The sequence below is a fragment of the Paramisgurnus dabryanus genome, chromosome 15 (assembly GCF_030506205.2).
Source record: "Paramisgurnus dabryanus chromosome 15, PD_genome_1.1, whole genome shotgun sequence".
NCBI classification, from domain to species: domain Eukaryota; kingdom Metazoa; phylum Chordata; class Actinopteri; order Cypriniformes; family Cobitidae; genus Paramisgurnus; species Paramisgurnus dabryanus.
Window position 1 is genome coordinate 24,401,494 of NC_133351.1, and position 20,018 is coordinate 24,421,511.

The following is a 20,018-nucleotide window of genomic DNA, read 5'->3' on the forward strand; positions in this document are numbered from 1 at the left end:
CACCATTAGAGCTGCCAGTCAACTACAGGTATAGCTGCATTTCAAATGCATATGGGTCCAAACTCTAAACTTTATACCCAACAGGAAACAAAGTGTGAAAGGGCGAAGAGGCGAACAGATGAGATGGTTTCTCACCTCTCTCACAATTTTAAGTCCATTTAGCTGGAGGAATGTTTTAGAGGAGGGAACGGCAAATGTACACTGCAAAAATGTAACGAAAAGTCCAAGGACGTTACCTTTTAAAATGGTAGTTAACTATTCAGGTATCCAAACATTTATGTAATGTTGCCTGTGATATTCAATTTAAATACAAAGTCAAAGCACAATGCAGTCATGCATGCATGTCACAATGCATTCTGGGGAATTTTGTGTCTCCAAGATTGTTCAATAGCACCGTTTTTCCTGAAACCTTCCAGTTCAATGTCTAAATGTCATTATGCGAGCTGAAGACCACCTTTTTAACCCCTCAGGCCTTTTTTAAAATATTCTGTCTCGCACCTTTAATTTCAGTGCATCAGACAAGTAGTTAGTATGTGGTAAGAAGTCGCCATTTTACGTAGCTCACACAAGTGCTTTTGTAGACGTGGCCAAAGAAAAAAATCCTATGGTGAAAGTCAAAGACAACAGAAAACGGTGACTTACTGTAATGCAAAATAATCAAATGTTGTGTCGTTAAGTTACAAGAATAATAAGCCTCAAGTGCTGTTGTAATGTTGTAGATGCACAGGATAAGTCTGCATGAATTTCCCTTGTTTTGTGCATGCACAGCCTCCACTTTTGTGCTTTGTTCGCAGGGTGGAGTTCCTCGCAGTTGTTTTGTTGGAAGGCACAAGTTCCTGTATTTTTTCTTCTACATTATGTTGTAGTTAAGGTATTATTTTCAGCTTTAAGGAAAATACACGATAAACTTGACATGCTTTAGCACTTTTACCAGCATTATGAATAGGTTAGGGCCATGTGGGCCTTCATGTTCTCATAGCCTCTATCTTTAAACTGAAATAAGCTCACGGCCTGTGATTACTATCGTAGATCAGTACTCAGGAATGTAAAAGCAGCAATCTCTCCTGGCAACGACACAAGAATTCAAACGTTTCTCGCTTGAATGCAAATTGATAATGTTTTATCAACAGCTTTGTATATCTACTTAGGATATGTATTGAAGTAGAGAACTTTCTCGCTGTAGGTCCAATATTAATATACTTTTATACGGATAGCGACCTTAAAATGATCTTTTTTTTTAATAGTGTGACATCTAGTCAAGTGGAAGTGTGCAGTACGTACGGTTTGTTAACACGGGGACAGTGATGTATGCTGGAACGCTATGCCGTATGTTGTCTGATTGTTACTGATTTGGATGTTTTTCCCACATACACCATGTAGTCTCTTGTGTTGTTACGGCTGTATGAAACTCAAACAAATAAAGTTGCACTCGCTCCAAATGTCTGAGGGTTTTATTTCAAGTCAAAGTTGAAGTTTAAGTGGAGTTCAACCGTTTTTCCCAATCTTTGATGTCTTTTCGGATGATGTAAAGTGTGATCGTAAGAATATTAAATAAAATCTTTCAACTGTAAGCGTGATTAGAAATGTGTTTCTCTTCCCAGTGGGAACAAAAATGTGGAGTAATATAAAAATATTTTTGCCTTGGCACTCGGCTGAGAAATAAAACACGTTCAGGATGGGCTTCCACACATCACCTAGCGGTGTTCACAGTGTGATGGGGCAAGTCGTCACATGACGGACACGAATCTCACAGTGTTCAGGCTGACAAATTTAATTAAAATAAATGATTGTTATGTATGGAAAAAGCCAGGCATGGTGAAGAATGTTAGACTGTAATGTCTACTTTAGATTCTGAAATGAATGTTGATATAATTTATCAATATAATATTGATTTTCCATGTTACACTGCTATGCAAGTATATGAAGACAGTTACTCATAAGAACAAAGCTATTCGCAGTCATGATAAACTAGTCCTTTATCAAAACATCATTCATTTCTTCTAGATCTCAGATTCAGATATCATTGATTTTCCATCTATTGTCCACACAACAACACAGCCCTGCTGATTCATGAATCTTTTGTGGAGTTATTGAGTTCATTTCGGTGAACCCATCACTGCTGGGGTAATATCAAATGGGTGCTGTTGTTGGAGATCTGTTGTGTGTGTGCAAGTGTAGCTGAAAGGTGTTTGAAATGGTTCAGTCATGCAATCTCTTCAGCCAGTGTCCAGTAGTCCATTGACACCCCCACCTTCCTTTTTGTAGGAGCTTTTGTGAATGTAGGGGCAAAAATGTTCACACGCAGGGCAGTCCAAACAGTCCAAAGAGGTTTTTTTCCCGTGTCTCCCTACCCCCACCTCATCCCCTGCTGGAGACGGAGCCATTACTTAGCAGTATTTCTATGATGTCCCAGAACGGGCATCCCACAATGCATCAGCATCTCATTGCTAATCAAGTTCTGCTAAACATGGACCTGACAAAATGCAACAAAACAATCAGTAAATAATAAAAGAGGGATGACATTAAAATACTGAAAAAATGATGGTTCGATGGGTGAAACAAGGACAAAACCAAACCTTTGTGAACCTTAGTGGGGTTGTTTCAACCCATGGTTGGATCAAATATGTGCATCTTCTAGTTTAATTCAAACCAACGGTTGAGTTGGTGCATATTTTACCCAACCATGTGTTGAAACAACCCAGCATTTTAGCACATGATTCTGCCAGTGATCGTGTAGGCCCATTTCAGGGGTTTTGCATTTTAGACTTTTCAGGAGGTATTGATTGAACAAACTGAGAAGTACCACATATTTTTATATGCATTGTATGATCATGCACAGCTGAGAGTATGATTTTCTTAATACCTTTCAGCAGCAGACCTCTTTAAAATAAAAGCTAAGAAAATTGTGAATTGTTTTTTTTTTTTGATGACTTACAAGTTTTACTAAATCATCCTACATAATGAAAAGAACATTCTGTGAAAATATAATCTCTATTTCTTTAATATTCACTGAGTAAGGTCATGTCAAAGATTGAAATTACAGTGAAATCAAACATTGATGCTCGTTATTTCAGAATTAGATTGAAATACTTCATGCTCATTTTCACAGGCAGGGTCACAATTGTTCTCTCTATTGGTCTATAGTTTCTCTATTCACTCTTTCTTTTCTTGAGCTTGAAATAAACTCGTTGATATATTTCATTAAAAACCTCATTGTGAGACTTAAGTGTGAACGTTTCTGACCGAGCCGTGCTCCCCTCTGAGACCCTGGGGCACTTTGGGCTCGGACTGGGAATATGTTTGGACCAGAGTTCACTCCCAACCAGATTCCTCACGTTTTCTTTTCTTTCTTGAGCGTGCTTGACTTATTGTTACAGGCTCAAACTGTCCTTTTAGTTTGGACTTGACAAAGGGTCAGATGGTTCCTCCAGGCCCAGCACACCCGTAGAGATGAAGCTGATTCTGTTTTTTAAGCCGCAGCGCCCCTTACCGGTAAGAAGTGTGTATAGCACATTGTAATATTTATATTACAAAATATTTAGGGAGTCTACAAGTGCATGGATTTTTTTTCTTGTTTGGATAAAATTTGTGTTTTAGTCACTCTTAACCAATTAAGTTTCCACAATTATTTATTATTTTTTTTGTATTTATTTACTTTCAGTATTAGGCGTAGGTATTAGGCCAAAAAACTGCATCCATAACAATAAAAAACTGCAAAATACATTTGTTTTTATACGGATGGCATGGTACGTGTCACAAAATGACAACTTCCCAAAATTATGTTATGTATTCTACAAATTATTAGTATTTATATTATTCCAAACATTTTATATTTTGTACGACTTTGATGGGAATGTATAAAGTATAAACAAAATCTATTAATATGACTACAAATATTTGCAGTATATATTTTAAACGTATTAAAACTTATTAGGGCCAAAATCCCTGTTTACCCTTTTGTGTGAAGACTTGAAATATTTTGATACTTTACGCCGTGTGAACTCCTCGTGTCTGTTTGATAAAAAAATATATTTTTTGTACATAAAAGAAAATACAAAGAAAAATTTGTTTTTTTTTTGTTTTTTTATTGCAAGACTAAAGAAATACTAATACAAAATAGCACTGCATTGACATACAATAAAAAGGAAAGAAGAAGAAAAAATAAATAAAGAAAAAAATAATTCTTTAAGTATATTATCATCATAAGCCTTCATAAACGTGTTATTCTTATTATTATCAATGTGTATTATCAACAATAAGCAAAATCTCTACAAGAAAGACATCAAATCTAGTTAACGTTAATGTATTGAGAAATTTGGATTTAGGAATAAAAAATGTACAATGCAAAAAAAGACAACAAGATCGACAGCATGGTTACTACCAGAAAAATACACAAATTTTATTTCCAGTGAGAATTTAAATTTCCTTTTATTAAAGAAGATAAATAACAACATAAATTCTTCCAAAGACACTTAAACAAAGAAAAATGTGTTTCCTACGGAAGCCGAGACAGAGATGACCCGCTGGTTTCCGCGTTTTATCTACGCGAGGAATCCTGGATGAAGACGAGGTTGAGTAGACTCGTTTTCATTTTTACCCCCTTCCTGGACTCTGCTGAGTCTCGTGTAGTGGGATATGTAGTCAGACGTACAGTCACAAGAATATATATTATAAAGCGTTAAAATATGTCGGTTACTCTCATTTACAAGCTGTGTGTTTTGCTGTACTAGCAAGTAGCGATCCAACATGGCGTTTACATATAAAATAATGTTAATTTATTACATTTGTGTAGCTGTGAACTCCTCAAGGCTGAATTGTAGTCAAAACATAATACAACGCGTTTCTTTACAAAACGTTGCCTAAAATTAGTTTTTTTTTTTTTTTCATTTTCAATATTATTAGTTGAGCATTATCATGATAAGCTTTACACTTTAATAATATATTAATTGGACAATATTAATTTCAAAGCACTTACTTTCACAATCAAATGTTTACCTATATTAAATTCACAAACATATGGCTCCTATATGATATTAGTTTAATGAAAATAACCCAGCTGATCTCTGACTTTCTGTCCTGATTTTGAGAAGGCTGTATACAGAGGAAGAGAGAGATATGGAGGATGAGCTTAAGTCTGAGGAGAGAGAGGACACAGACTTACAGACAGAAGCACAACTGGTAAGAACATTTAACTAGTTACACCAGTAGTTTTCAAATTTTATGATGCCAAGAACCCCCACATTTTCTTCCTTCCTAAAAATATTTTTATGATGCCAAGAACCCCCACATTTTCTTCCTTCCTAAAAATATTTTTATTCATAAAGAAACATTTAAACTATGTTAAATAAAAAGAAAGTGTGATTTTATAAATAATATATAGGCTATTTATAAAATCTATTTTTATAAATATATATATTTTTTTAACTTAAATAGTTGTCCACACTTCAAGTAGGGTTGTAACGGTACACCGGTATGATGGTATACCATGATAATAACATGCACGATTATCATACCGTAAACATTTGCTTAATACCGGTTTTGGAAAAAATTATAATAAAGGAAATCTCATCTGTGCTTCTGCGCATATATACTTCATTTCACATAACTGCTAGACACCACTCATATAGCTTTTCTCTGTACAGCAGAGAAAATTTCATGGCCAAAGAACACAAAATCTAACTAACGCTGAGAAAAAGTTAAAATCTGCATTATGGGAATACTTTGGGTATCCCAAAAATGAGCATGTGTTGTCCTTAAAGATGGATATCAAGTTTGCAAGAAATGTGGACGAAGAGTGGCTGCAAAAGGAGAAAATACGTCGAACATGTGCTACCATATCCACAAACACATCCCTCTGTGCAGATAAATGTGTGTTTTGTTTATAATTTAAAGCAGTATTATTTCCGTGATGCAAAGGGAATCCAGTCATGAAAATCGGCCATAAATTGGAAACGGATGTGTGTTTAATTTTCGGCCGATCTGTTTTCGGACACAAAGCTGTTATATAAATGCACCTCTGAAGTGAACTGTCTTCAGAAAAGTCTTGATGGCATTTTCTTGTCGTTTAATCTCAGTATAATGCCTGATAAAGCCTTGTTTATAAGCGCTCATGTCTGTTTTGTTTACATGTGAATGCTGGGAACCTCTCTCTCTCCGTCTTGTTCTCTTAAAACACTAAAGCACAATTAAATGAGTTATATTACAAGTCAATTTTAAGTTGATTATACATAGGCGATATCTAAAGAGAAATAACTTATTTCTTATTTTGTTCAAATGAGTGATGCAGCTTTATTTTCTTCTTTTTTTTCAAAAGTTTTTTTTTTTTTTGATATATCTGTTTTCATTCATTTAAGGGTCATTATAGCTGATGATTATAATACTAATAATAATTTTATAACATATACCGTGAAACTACGAACACTGTGATAGTTTCTGAGACGATTATCATACCGCGAAAATTTCATACCGTTATAACCCTAACTTCAAGTCTTCAAGTAAAGACCCAAAGAGAAACATTTCCAATTAAAATGTATTTATACTGCAGCATTCTTGTTTCATAGCAGCTTTACAGAAAATACTCAACCTCAGGGAAATTAAAGTATTAGCTGTTAGTGGTTTGTATTTTAACTATTCTGTTTTTGTTGTCTTGCTGTATTTTATTGTTTTGTGTTAGGAACCTGAGAAAAGATCAGAAATTGAGACTAAAGAGCATCCATCAATCATCCCAACCCCGCAAACTGCAGTAACCAATCAGAAACCATCTACCATTCCTGTGCAAGAAGAAAACTTTCTTATACTCGACCAAAATGGAAAGTCTTTACGCTATGAGAGGCTGGTGAGGATATTGGACCATGACTCAAAGCATGCCCATAACCCTTTCACCAATGCGCAATTATAAAAAATTATAATGCACATTTATTTGATCTCATTGGTATTACTCATCATAACCTTGAACTATGTATTCATTTCAGTCATTATCTTGCAGGTAATTGTGACAGGGCAGACTGGACAGTTATATGGTGTCCAACCTCTCCCTCAAGGAGGGGCTCAGATGTTACTACCTCAACGTCAGGTGCTGGATATAGCACAGTCATCAGGTCATTCATTGTGTTATTCTTATTATGTAGCCTTATTAAATCATTGATTGATAAAAAGCATGTTTTGTTCTGCTCTGCTTTTCTTTCTCTTGTGTTAATCAGGTGTGTTTGTGGAGAAAACAAAACCCCAGGCAATTATTACTTCCAAAAATGACAATGATGACACTGAGAGTTCAGTTGCAGACACAGCTCAGAGTGCCATCGGTACTAAGATTCAAAGTAAAGAGTGAGTATTTCTGATAGTTATAAATGGATTTCATTCATATTCCATAAGTCCTGAATACAAAAAAATGCTGTGTTATTTGAATATAGACCGTCAACAGATGAGATGCTTTTGTCATTGTATACAGAGGTTTAAAGGGACACTCCACTTTTTTGAAAATATGCTCATTTTCCAGCTCCCCTAGAGTTAAATTTTTTACAGTTTTGGAATACATTCAGCTGATCTTCGGGTCTGGCGGTACCACTTTTAGCATAGCTTAGCATAATCCATTGAATCTGATTAGACCATTAGCATTGTGCTAAAAAATAACCAAAGATTTTCAGATTTTTTCCTATTTAAAACTTGACTCTTCTGTAGTTACATCGTGTACTAAGACCGACAGAAAATTAAAAGTTTTGATTTTTTAGGCAGATTTGGCTAGGAACTATACTCTCATTCTGGCGGTATAATCAAGGACTTTGCTGCCGTAACATGGCTGCAGGAGGCGCAATGATATTACGCAGCAGCTGAAAATAGTCCCCTGCTATTGAAAGTTACTAATGGCGCTTTTCCATTGCATAGTACCCCACGGTTTAGTTTAGTTTAGTTTGGGTCGGGTCAGCTTACTTTTGGGAGCTTTTCCATTGGGTGCAGTACGTAGTACCCGATACTTTTTTTCGTACCACCTCGGTTGGGGTTCCAAGCGACCCGAGCTGATACCAAACGTGACGCGAAAACACTGTAGATCACTGATTGGTCTGAGAGAATCGTCACGTCATCGCTATAATGTAAATATTAGCTTTAGCTTACTGCTAGCTTGTGCTGTCTCAAGAAAACATGTTGTTATCTGTGTTCTGCTATAAGTTTCCACAGGTTGAGAATCCAGGACACCATAACAGTTTTTTTCGAGACTTGCAGTTTGTGGTGGCACATTCGCGACGTGCACGTCCGCATTATAAATGCTTAAATGCAACTTGAATGAGGCTCAGCGGAGCGCCGTCGACTGACGCCACGGGTCGGGTGTTTGAACAGAAACTGTCATGTGAGACAGAGGTAGTGATAAACGCGATGTGCAAACATCTATTTGTGGTGGCCAATTTTAATTTTGTGGCAGACTGAGAAATAAATGAATGTATGGGAATGTACAACAACGCTCTCACGTGTATGATGTCACAGCAGTAGGCAGCATAAATATAACGACACGCCTATAATTCCTCCCACTCCGAAGTGATACTAAACTCAATGGAAAAGCTAACCACGCCAAAGTGAGGTGAGCTGACCCGACCCAAACTAAACTAAACCGTGGGGTACTATGCAATGGAAAAGCGCCATAAGAGGACTATTTTCGGCTGCTGCGTAATATCATTAGTACACGATGTAGCTACAGAAGAGTCGAGTTTTAAAAAGGAAAAATACAGATGCTTTTTGGTTATTTTTGAGTGCGATACTAAATGGACTTATTAGATTCAATTTATTGTGCTAAGCTATGCTAAAAGTGCTAGCGCCAGACATGGAGATCAGCTGAAAGGGTTCCAAAACTGTAAAATCTAATGTTTAACTCTGGAAAATGAGAATATTTTCAAAAAAGTGGAGTGTTCCTTTTTTCCAACAAAAAATTTAAATTTTGTCATCATTGCTCACACTTAAGTTGTTCTGCTGAACACAAAGGAAAGTATTATGAGCAATATTTGTGAGCAAACAGTTTTTTGAGCACCATTGACTTATGCTGCGTACACACCAAACACGAAGCATCGCGTTCAACGGGATTTAACTTTGTGTCATGTGAATTTTTCACTTGAGTTGAATAATTTCAACTCGCACGAAGACGTGTTTGAAGCGAATAGTGTGTATTCTCATTGCAATCGCGCCACCCAATTCATGTCAAATTTAATTTCTAGGTGAACTGAAAATTTGGATTTGGAATTCGGGAATTTTAAAATTCATACAGCCTCCTATTTCTGCAATTCAATTATAATTAGTCTTTCTTTCAGTTCTCCTGATGTATTTGTGCCCCCACTGAAGCCGCTACCAGCCGGGGCACCGAACTGGGCCCTGAGACTACGCGAGTGTGAGGTTTGTCCAATAAAAATGCATATTTTTACGACAAAGCATTTCTTTATTTATGGTCATTTTAACAGTACAACCTATTAAACTCATCTTAATATGGCTTGTTAAATCATTTTTATCTGTGATGGTTTTATGGCGAGTAGAAGATCGGAGACTCGTACCGCGGTTACTGTAATACAGAGGCAGAGATGGAGGCAATTCTACAGCTGCACAAGCAGCAAACTCACACCGTGTTTGGTACCCGTCAGTCACCCTCACCTGCAAAACCTGCCACTCGACTCATGTGGAAGTCACAGTATGTGCCCTATGATGGCATTCCTTTTGTTAATGCAGGTAATTTGTCATTCCTTAATTATTTAAAGGGATAGTTCATCCAAAAATGAAAATTCTGTCATCATTTACTTTCCCTAATGTTGTGAAAAACCTGTATAAGTTTTATTCTTTTGCTGAACGCAAGATATTTTGAGCAATCTTTGTAACCAAAACCATTTTTGAGCACCATTGCCTTCCATAAAGTATTTTTCTTATGGAAGTCAATGGTGCTTTTGTTTCCTGCTTTATTACAAATATCCTCCTTTCCAGCAAAACAAATACATTTTGACAGGTTTGTAACAACTTGAGGGTGAGTAAACAATGACAGAATTGTAATTTTTGGGTGAAATATAAATTTTTAATGTGTTTTAAGGCAGCAGAGCCATTGTGATGGAATGTCAGTTTGGTCCGCGGAGAAAAGGTGCGCAGCCTAAAAAAGGACCCGAGCAGGAAACCAATCAATACAAAGCAACCTGCCCTGCAAGGTACGCAACCTTGCAAGCCCAACCGCTGTTTAGATGTGTTTTTACGCACAGGACAGTGATTAAACAGACGCTGTTCCTTCAACAGGATATATATTAAGAAAGTTCGAAAATTCCCTGAGTACAAGGTTCCGACAGATCCCAAAGTGGACAGGAAAGTTGTAAGGCAGGAACAGGAGAAAGCCTTTTTCAACCTCAGAAAGAGCTTATGGGATGCTGGAGGGGTTGTGAGGTATAAACATTTTCATAAAAAATCAATAATGTAATATGACATCATCACTAATGCGCTCACTTTATTGTATGCTCTTTGTCTTCATTCACAGATATTACATCCAGCTCCCTACAGAGAAAGCTCATCTCTACCATAATATGGACTCTGCAAACCTGCCTCCACTTCCAGAACAGATCTACTTTGAGGAGGAACATCAGATAGAAGCAGAAGACACAGAAGTGGTGGGAATCGATGCCATGCAGGACGTCCAGTTAGAGGATGGGACATTTGTCCCCTCTCGACTGCATCCACTGGTGGCAGAGAAGATCTGTAATCTGGTTGCACAAGGGCATCACCAGGTGTACTCTGTCCGCAAGCAGCTCAGGTATGACTCGGATTAAGTGTGCGAATAACATGTGCAAAAACAATGTATAATGTTATTTGTTCCTTGCATAAAGGAGGTTTGTGGAGCGCGAGATGTTTAAGCCAGATGAGGTGCCTGAGAGACACAACCTGTGTTATTTTCCTACTGTCAATGACATCAAGAACCACATCCATGAGGCCCAGAAAGCTCTTCATCTGACTCCAGAGGCAACCTCAGATACAGAGGTGTGTGGACACAGTATGCATTACACTTATTCAGGACAAATGCCATTCATTTTGCATATAATTGTAGGTGTAAAAACGTCTTTTTCATGTTTGTAGTGGAAAGTAGATGCTGATAACCTGATACCAGACACTGTGACTTTGACATTAACTCCCGCTACTGTGGAGGGTAAAATATTGTGAATATTTTTTCAAAATGGACCTACAGTAATAAAGTTGTGTATACCCTGCTTACACTATTATATACTGGTGTTGCATTGACAGTATCGTCTCAGAAGGGGGCGCTCTTGGAAGGGATTGACACACATTCTCCAGAGGCTGTGCAGCTCTTTAACTCTCTGACCTCACTGCAGCCCAAGTTCTTCACACAGGTACAGGTGATCATGTTTTAAATTAATAATTGCTCATAGTCAGTCTGCTATGCACTGATGATGCTTTGAAGCATAGAGTTGCTAAGTATGTGGAGTGTTTAAAGATTTACAGTGGCAAGAAAAATTATGTGAACTCCTAGGAATAAACTGGTTTTCTACTGTGATTTGCCATAAAATGTGATCTGATCCTCATCTAGGTCACAACAATAGACAAGCACAATGTGCATAAGTTGACAACACACAAATCATTTTTTTGAGAACCCCCATTAAACATTCATAGTGCTGGAGGAAAATGTAAGTGAACCCTTGGATTTAACAGCTTGTTGAGCCTCATTTGGCAGCAAATACTTCAAGCAAGCGCTTTCAGTAGTTCTGAATCAGACCTGCGCATCGTTCAGAAGCAATTTTTGCTCATTCCCCTTTACAAAACAGCTTTAACTCAGACACATTTGTAGGATGTCTGGTGTGAACCGCTCTCTTGAGGTCATTCCACAGGTTAAGGTCAGGACTTTGACTAGGCCACTCCAAATGGCGCATTTTGTTTTCCTTAAGCCAGTCTGTAGTGGATTTACTACAATGCTTAAGGTCATTGTCCTGTTGCAATAACTAACTTATACTGAGCTTCAACAGCCCTGACATTATCCTGTAGGATTTTTTTTTTTAACTTAATAATTCATTTTACCCTCGATGATGGCAAGTGGTCCAGGCCATGAGGCAGCAAAGCAAGTCCAAATCATGATGTTCCCTCCACCATACTTCACTGTTGAGATGATGTTTTGATGTCGGTAAGCTGTGCCCATTTTGCGCCATAACATTTTTACCAAAAAATTAAACTTTTGTTTCATCAATCCATAAAATAGCAATGGGGTTTGCCATGGTGCTCTTTTGCAAACTTCAGGCTCACAGCAATGTTTTTTGGGAGAGCAGCGGCTTCCTCCGTGGTTTACTGTCATAGACACCGTGCCTGTCCAAAGACTTGCGTATGGTAGACTCAGGAACAGAGCTGTGTGCCCGTTCCAATGATGTCTTCAAGCCTTTAGCTGTTACTCGTGGGTTCTTCTTCTTTACTTCATTGAGTATTCTGCATGGTGTCTTAGGAGTCATCTTGACTGTGCGCCCACTTCTAGGAAGGGTGGCTACAGTATTTAACTGTCTCCATTTATAGACAATTTGTCTAAGTGTAGACTGATGGAGGTCTAAACTTTTTGAGATTGTTTTGTATCCCTTTTCAGCCCTATGGAGTGCAACATTTCTTGATCAGATATCTTTATAAGAGCATGGTTCAGAAGAGCTGATGCTTCTTAAGGACAGCAATCTTAAAATGTGTGAGTGTCTTAATATCAATCAAAGTTGCTCTAAACCACGCATTTAAATTCATTTTATTAATTGGACTCCAGTTTGCCAGCTTCTGACAAAAAAGCTTTCAATAAAGTAATTATTCCATGGGCTCACTTGCATTTTCCTCTAGCACTGTGAATGTTTAATAGGTGTTTCCAAAAAAGACACAAGAAACTGGAATTATTTATGTCTTGTGAGCTTATGCACATCGTGTTTGTTTATTGTTGTGACCTAGATGAGGATCAGATAACATTTTATGGCAATTCACTGTAGAAAACCAGTTCATTCCTAGGGGTTCACATACTTTTTCTTGCCACTGTAATTTTGGTTAGGCATTCGCTTATGTCAGCTGACATTGGCTTAATTTAGCACCCTCTTCTATACGTTAATTATTACAATGCAAACTAGTATGGTTTAATCTTAACCGCTGTACTCTGCTGTTTATGTTGTCCACTGATTTTTTTGGTGTTTTCTCCTGCTTTTATTAATGTAAAGCTGCTTTGAAACAATTGTGAAAAGCGCTATATAAATAAAATTAAATTGAATTATGTAGGTAGCGAGATATGATATGAGTCAGTTCAATATAATATTTACTGCGCATGTGCACAGGTTGTCAAGCGTCCCACTTGACTGTATAGAGGGTATGCACGTGACGTCACCTTCGGCGAAAGTGCCCGCAGTTACGCCCACTGAGTGGCAAAAGACAGAGCGGCAGCATTTGTGTACAGTGTGAAATCAGCGAAAACATGGGAAAAACGGGTCTTAATGGGAAACAGCTGTTGTGCCCATAGACTGTACTAACAGATTAACGAGAATTCGGAGCTATCGTTTTACAGACTGCCAAAAAACACCGAAAGGAGAAATAAATAGATTGTTCATGCCAGCGTCCACAGACCACAGGTGGGTTGACAAGTTGCTAGGGTCACTATCAAGCAGAGGTTTTACTTTCTACTTAAAAGTATTTTTCAAGTATTTGTATTTTAGCCGTGTTTTTTTGGAAAACATACATTCCAAAGCCTATTATCATAATTTTTACTGTATTACATTTCATAAATACAAGTTTTTGTTTTACATTTAATATTTAAGTACATTAACACAATTTTTATGTAATAAGGTGTTAAATAAATTTTAATATGCAATATTAACCCTTGTGTGGTGTTCGGGTCTGTGGGACCCGTTTTGAATGTTTACTGAAAGAAAAATTATGCAATTAATTGTTGTTTCAACCTCAGATTCATTGGCCTTGGCTCATTTTCTATGAAGAACATAAAAATAAACAACTTTATAATTAATGTACACTGTACACCCCCCCTACACATTTATATTACATATGTGGTGTTCGGGTCCACTGGACTCGGGGTTAATAAAAGTGTAAAAATTGAATGTGCTATGTAACTTCACTCTGTTTTTCTCCTACCTGGGACTCCTGTGAGTGCATGAGTGTGTTTGTATTTATGTCTGTACATATGTGATGGATGCATGTCAGAGTTTTCTCCTTCTGCTTTTGCTGTAACGCCGCAAGGATACAACATGTTATATGCCGTGCATGAACATTTGTCTGTACCTACTGTCCCAAACACTTTACCTTCTGTCTAACAGGAACCATTCTACATTTTACCATTATAAAAAATCCATAGTTTTATTGTAGTAAAAGAGTAGTAATCATGGTTATTTGGTATATTGATTACCATTTGTAAAACCATGGGTTTACCACAAAACCTATGGTGTGTGTACCTGCTATTTATCACGTTGTGGGGACCAAATGTCCCATAAAGATGTGTGTGTGAGAGAGAGAGAGTGAATAATAGAGAAAGTAAAATATTATCCATGTATTTTCATCATTCTAAGTTGTGGCCAATAGCAACACATTGTACTTCAATGTGTGTGGACCAGATGGACACAGTATATGTGTATAAAATGCAAGAAATGCATACACAACACAGCTACACATTAAAAATGTGCTTCTTATGTGTTGTGTTGGCTGGTATGAACAGGTTATGTGTTTAGTGTGGATGATGTCTTATGATACGGCATCTGTCCAGTTTGGGGCCTGTGCTGTGTAAACTGACACAAATGTGTACAATTTCAAAAAGTTCAAATAATTAAACATCAACAGTGATGAAAAACTTTGTTTCATTTATACTTATTTAAGATAAATATGATTTTCCCCCCAATATCTGGATCAGAATAGAATTTTCTTCTTTTATTTCATATTACCACAAAAACGAATGGCACTTTAGTTTATAAATAGTCCTCTACCAGTGGTAAATGACCAATATTAACCATAAATTCTGTCTATATTACTTGCAATAAGGCTAAAGTTAACATCTGTAAACAATATTACATAAATTTGTATGAATGCATTGGTTTAAGATACTAATAATGCTCTGGGTCCACCAGACCCACAAACATCGTCTAAGTAACAAAAATACGAACACCACACAAGGGTTAAAAAATACACAGTATGATTCTGTGCTTGAGAATGTAGTGAAGTAACATTTTTCGCAATACAAACAACCTAATAAAGCACAGATGCTTGGAAAATGTAACTAATGTAACTTAGTATTGTTCACCTCTGCTATAAAGTCCAACTAAATTCAATTTAAGCTGATAATAGTCAGTTTACTGGCATTTCTGAAGCAGCCGCTATGAAAACCAGCCATTTTGTAAAACGTTTGCCACTCAACAGGGCGTGCTTCGGCGTGGTCACGTGAAAAAGTGACATCAATGCATACAGTCTGTAGAGTCTTTATCGATTGATGATCGATTTTTTTTAACTGGAAGAGGAGACATTTTGAATGTTGCATTGTCCCCCATTCATAGTAATAGCAGTGCCCGTCTTAGGATATCCAATATCTTTGCCTGTAGGTACACATATTTTTGGCAGTTGTTGTGTGGAATTCTCGGAATTTGAAAGAAGTAGTCAATGAATGCATATTGTGCCAAAGCAATAACAAAGGATCCTCAGTTTACCTCACACAAGCTTCGTTTCCATTATCTTCAATTTGCGGAAATTGACATTGGAAATTGAAAATGAATGGAAAACCAACCAAAATGTTAATCTTGTCAAAATCCACTGTCCATTAAACATATCCTTTTAGACTGTATTACATTTACCCCTGTGAGGAACCGTTTTTACTCTGTTGATACTTTTGAAAAGGTTTTTAATCAAGTGAGCCCAAACATGGTTTTAAGATTTCTAGAGGAAATAAATTTGAAACATCTTTTTTAATCTTCCTTTGATTTAATTAAACTTTATTCTCGCCATGAATATAGCCTTAGAAGCTGGTATGGCTTTAAAAAAGAAAGAAAGAAAGAAAGAAACAAAATGAATGGAAAAAAGGCCAAATTCGCAAAAAAACATACTGTATATTGCAAAAAAGTTGTTATGCTTGCATGAGGTGGTTTATTAGGCAGTTTAGAAGAGGTATTTCGCAAAACGTCAATGGAAATAGTTTATTTGCATTTCCAGGTCACCTGATGTACACATAATCATTATTTATAATAACACTCCTACATCTTTTTTTGATTTAAAATAATTTACTATTACGTCCAAGAAACAATTATTTTTTTGGGTAAAAATAAATAAAAAGCACTTAGTAAGGAAGTACATAAAAAAAAATCGATGTTCAAAATGTATGTTACACAGATTCACAGTGCAGTGGCAGCTCATGACTGCTCTTCTGAGGGGCATAAATTCAAAAGATGTGTTTGGAGTGTCGTGTGTGTTGCTCGGATTTTCAAATTATGTGTTTGTTACGTCATGTGAACCATGTGCATCACGTGTTTTGTCAAAATAAGTGCCTGCTTCACACGCGTCAAAACCGTTTATGATAAAAGAGACGCTCATGTTCACAAAATACAAGCAAGACACTCCCTTAACAGTAAACTCTGATTACGCATGAGATTATGCGAGCGTCTCTTTTATCATAAACCCTTTAGACACGTTTGCAGCAGGCACTTATTTTGACAAGACACGTGATGCACATAGGATCACTCGACGCGCCAAACACATATTTTGAAATTTCGAACCACACACATGACGGGCTACATACATGTTGTGACGAACTTCGCAAAAAGAAGTATGATCGGGTATGATTTTGCAGGAAATATCAATTTGACTTCCATATTATGTTTCAAAAATAGATGGCAATTGAGAGGCAAAGGTTATGGATTGAAGCTTTAAAGGTGCAATCAGGGATTTTTAACGGCATCTAGCGGTGAGACTGGGAAATATTGGGAAAACTATAGGTCGATTAATCTGTCATTCACAGGTAGAGACTAACTTATCGGTAAAAGCCACTATTGGTCGACCTCTACCAACTTCGACTGCTAGAACTCAACGTTACATACAGCTCCTTTAATTTTAAATTCATTATAAACTTGTATGTAACTGATCAAATAATATAATTCATGCATTGTTAAAAAAAACTAAAATGAACTGATTGCCTTCTGCTCTTTTCTAACTATCCAGCTACAACCTGCCCTTAGTCCAGCAGAACCTACTGCTAAACAACCACCAGCAACACTGGAACCTCTCGATCCAAGCAGTCCTCTCCTGTTGAGTCCATCCCAGTTTCTCCAGTCGAGTCCATCTCCTGGAGAAAGCACAGCTATGTGTGACGCTCCAGCTGTGCTCAACACGAGTCAGTCGGTGAGTGTGACCTCAGTAACTAACACGGGAACAGACGGTGACATCACACAGTTGCTCCTGAAGGATGAAGAGATTACTCCAGTCCAGATAGTGGATGTAGCCAGTATAGGTGAGTTAAAGACACTTTTAAAGTAACAAATTTAAGATAAAAATATTTATTAAAAATGCTCTTAAATTCTTTTGTTATAAAGTCTTGCTGGTAGTTTCATTGTTCTGTTGTTTGTTTGTGCTCTGCTTTAACTCCCTTCATAGACAACATACAGATGAAGGTGGATATTGAGAAGTCTTTGGAAGCCTCAGCAGGGTCATGACAATAGAGCTTTACAACAATAAGAGGAGGACAGAAATGAATCTCTTCTTCTCTTTCAGAGTGTCTGTGACTGTAAACGGCTCTTCACTGTGAACAGTGTAAAAAAATTTCCACTGGAGGACTGATTCATTGAATCATTTACAGTATTGTGTGAGCATAGCTTCATGTGCAATGTTTATAATTTATACTTTTTGTATTTATACTGTAGTTTTTCCATTTTTTGATTTATTAAAGAAATTTGGGTAAAGGCAGAAATATCTGTTTAGGATATGAAGTCCTGTATGTAATTATTGTTTTCTATATAAACAATCATGACATGTTTCCTATCATAGACTGTAAAAAAAAGATGGACGACGCCTGTTCGCTCCCTTCCATTGGTGAAAAGTGAAGCCGCTAGTGTCCCGATATGGCGCTGACATCTTGGGTCTTGAGGCTGCGCAGTAGCGATTTCGGGACCAGTCATGCGCAGTAGTGAGCAGGAAATGAAGCCGCAAAATCAAAACCCCGCCCTCGCTCTCGCAGAATGCGCATATCACACGATATCACAGCTGTCAATCATGACGTGACACCACCGTTTTTATATCATTAAATAACTAACTAAACACAAACTTATTTTAAAAACAAACATTTGAATTTACATCAGTGAGATAAAAACTACAATAAATGACAGAAACCAGGTTCGGAAAAAAGATAATTGAAGTGTAATAAATTTTTTTAGTTGGTCTCAAGTCCCATTGAATAACATGGGGAGGCGGGGTTTATGACCTATACTGGGACCAGTCACTGGGGGGCGATCGAGACGTTTTGGCTTCACTTTTCAGGGCTTGTGCGGCACGCTTGTTTCCTATGATAAAGGAGAATTTTACTTTAACGGTCCTGTGTGTTCTAGACTTTATTCCTTGAATAGAAACCTAATGTGTAAAACGTTTATCTGACTAAAAGAGATAGGATATCTTATATATTCCTATAGACCGTTTCATCGGACACACACGCTTTTTCCGCAAACAGAACTTAACTTCCGGTCTCTAAAATGAATGTATACAGTGTAGTTTTTAATACGTTTACGTTAACTAGAGAAACAACATCACATTATTTTATATTTTTTAAGTAAATATCCACTCATAATGTTAGTCAGTATATTATTGCACTAAAACAAGCCATTTTGGCATTTTTTCTGACCCTTACAATTAAACAAGAGGTCTGAATAAATGTCATTTGTTGCAATTGTTATTTAACATTAAATTATGCATAGAATTGAAAACCTAACATTTTTAATTTCAAAGCAGTAAGTAAAATCTGATTTTTATGAGCAACATAAGTGCTGTTAGAAGATATGCTGAAGAGGTTTGACAAGTGACATGACTATGTGATCAGCTTATCTCACAGAGCCCAAACTATTGCACATTAACAGCACATACAGTAACAGAAACAATAGTTGGAAATGTTGGGTATTGAAATTTGTGATTTACATGAAGTCATCACAGTACATCTGGATGTGTGTTCTCAAGAGGACTCGGCTAAGCCAAGCAGCTTCAACAAAGTGAAATAGGAGAAAACCCAGGGACGAGAAATATCCTGTGTCTGCTCAAGCCCTTCAGCCTCCACAAAAAGACCTCTTTGAAACTTTAATTGCTCCTCCAGTGCTGCCCTCTGCCTGTCATTGAGAGAAATACAACATATTTCAAAAGGCTTATCAAACCAAATACTGTAAAATTCACCAAAGTCCTCATATTTGTTTCCCTGTGGAACTTGAATAGATTTGCCCTTTAAAACAATAAAATCTTCATAACTTTTTTCTTAGCAGCTTAATAATCAATGCATGTACATTGGCTATTTTTAAAGAGCTTTCTGGATTTAGGACTAGTTGGATGAGTACTTTATTAAAAATAAGGGATTTATGGTTCCATAAAGAGCATTTAACATCAACAAAACCTTTGTGTTGCACAAAAAGCTTTGACTGAAAGATTTTTTGAGGAACCAAACATGCATGGTTCTTCTTTTGTATTGGTGAAAAGAACCCTTTATTGCACCTTTACTTTTAAATGTAATGTTCTCACATGAACAAAAAAATTGACAGAGATACATGAACATGAGCTGATATGTGTAATATACCTTGCAAACAGTTCAGCCTGCAATCTAGCCTCCTCTTCAGCTTGCCTTGCTGCTTCGTCATCCTTCCTTCTCCTTTCCTCAGCATCCTTCCTCCTCTCCTCCTCTTCCTCATGCAGTCTGCGCAGGTACTCCAGTCTCTCTTCCTCCTGCATCTGTGACATTTTAATGCGTTCCTCCTCTCTCCGAGCTTCCTCCTCCAAACGCTGACGTTCCAGTTCAGCTGTTAAATTATTCATTTGATCATTTATTCATTACA

The 20,018-nt window shown here is 37.0% G+C and overlaps 2 protein-coding genes across 4 annotated transcripts in view; one reads left to right on the forward strand and one right to left on the reverse strand.

Moving 5' to 3' along the window:
* Positions 1-4,548: 4,548 nt before the first annotated feature.
* On the forward strand, positions 4,549-17,894 carry carf (calcium responsive transcription factor). 2 transcript variants are annotated; one of them, XM_065249076.2, is made up of 14 exons: positions 4,549-5,178; positions 6,674-6,835; positions 6,986-7,097; positions 7,200-7,323; positions 9,291-9,372; positions 9,510-9,699; positions 10,052-10,163; positions 10,249-10,392; positions 10,484-10,756; positions 10,830-10,980; positions 11,077-11,146; positions 11,242-11,348; positions 17,161-17,449; positions 17,593-17,894. In XM_065249076.2, exons 1-14 carry the CDS (start codon positions 5,116-5,118, stop codon positions 17,649-17,651), a joined length of 1,938 nt encoding a protein of 645 aa, XP_065105148.1. In that variant the 5' UTR covers positions 4,549-5,115; the 3' UTR covers positions 17,652-17,894. The 2 variants fall into 2 exon arrangements, with proteins under 2 accessions (XP_065105148.1, XP_073668096.1); XM_073811995.1 differs by having other exon boundaries at positions 4,550-5,178; positions 6,986-7,067.
* kiaa2012 (KIAA2012 ortholog) overlaps positions 17,758-20,018 on the reverse strand; it is a 41,125-nt gene continuing 38,864 nt past the window's right edge. For both annotated transcript variants that reach the window (XM_073811994.1, XM_073811993.1), the window contains exons 28-29: positions 19,763-19,982; positions 17,758-19,304 (exon numbers count right to left, since the gene is read on the reverse strand). In XM_073811994.1, coding sequence (XP_073668095.1) covers positions 19,154-19,304; positions 19,763-19,982 — 371 coding nt within the window. In that variant the 3' untranslated portion in view covers positions 17,758-19,153. The remainder of the gene's footprint in view (positions 19,305-19,762; positions 19,983-20,018) is intronic.

What these genes read in the sequence shown, in the direction of transcription:
- carf (XM_065249076.2), top strand. Translation starts at nt 5,116, where the DNA reads ATGGAGGATGAGCTTAAGTCTGAGGAGAGAGAGGACACAGACTTACAG. An exon ending in CTTTACGCTATGAGAGGCTG is followed by an intron (nt 6,836 to 6,985) that starts GTGAGGATATTG and finishes ATTATCTTGCAG; the next exon opens with GTAATTGTGACAGGGCAGAC. An exon ending in AGGCAACCTCAGATACAGAG is followed by an intron (nt 10,981 to 11,076) that starts GTGTGTGGACAC and finishes TCATGTTTGTAG; the next exon opens with TGGAAAGTAGATGCTGATAA.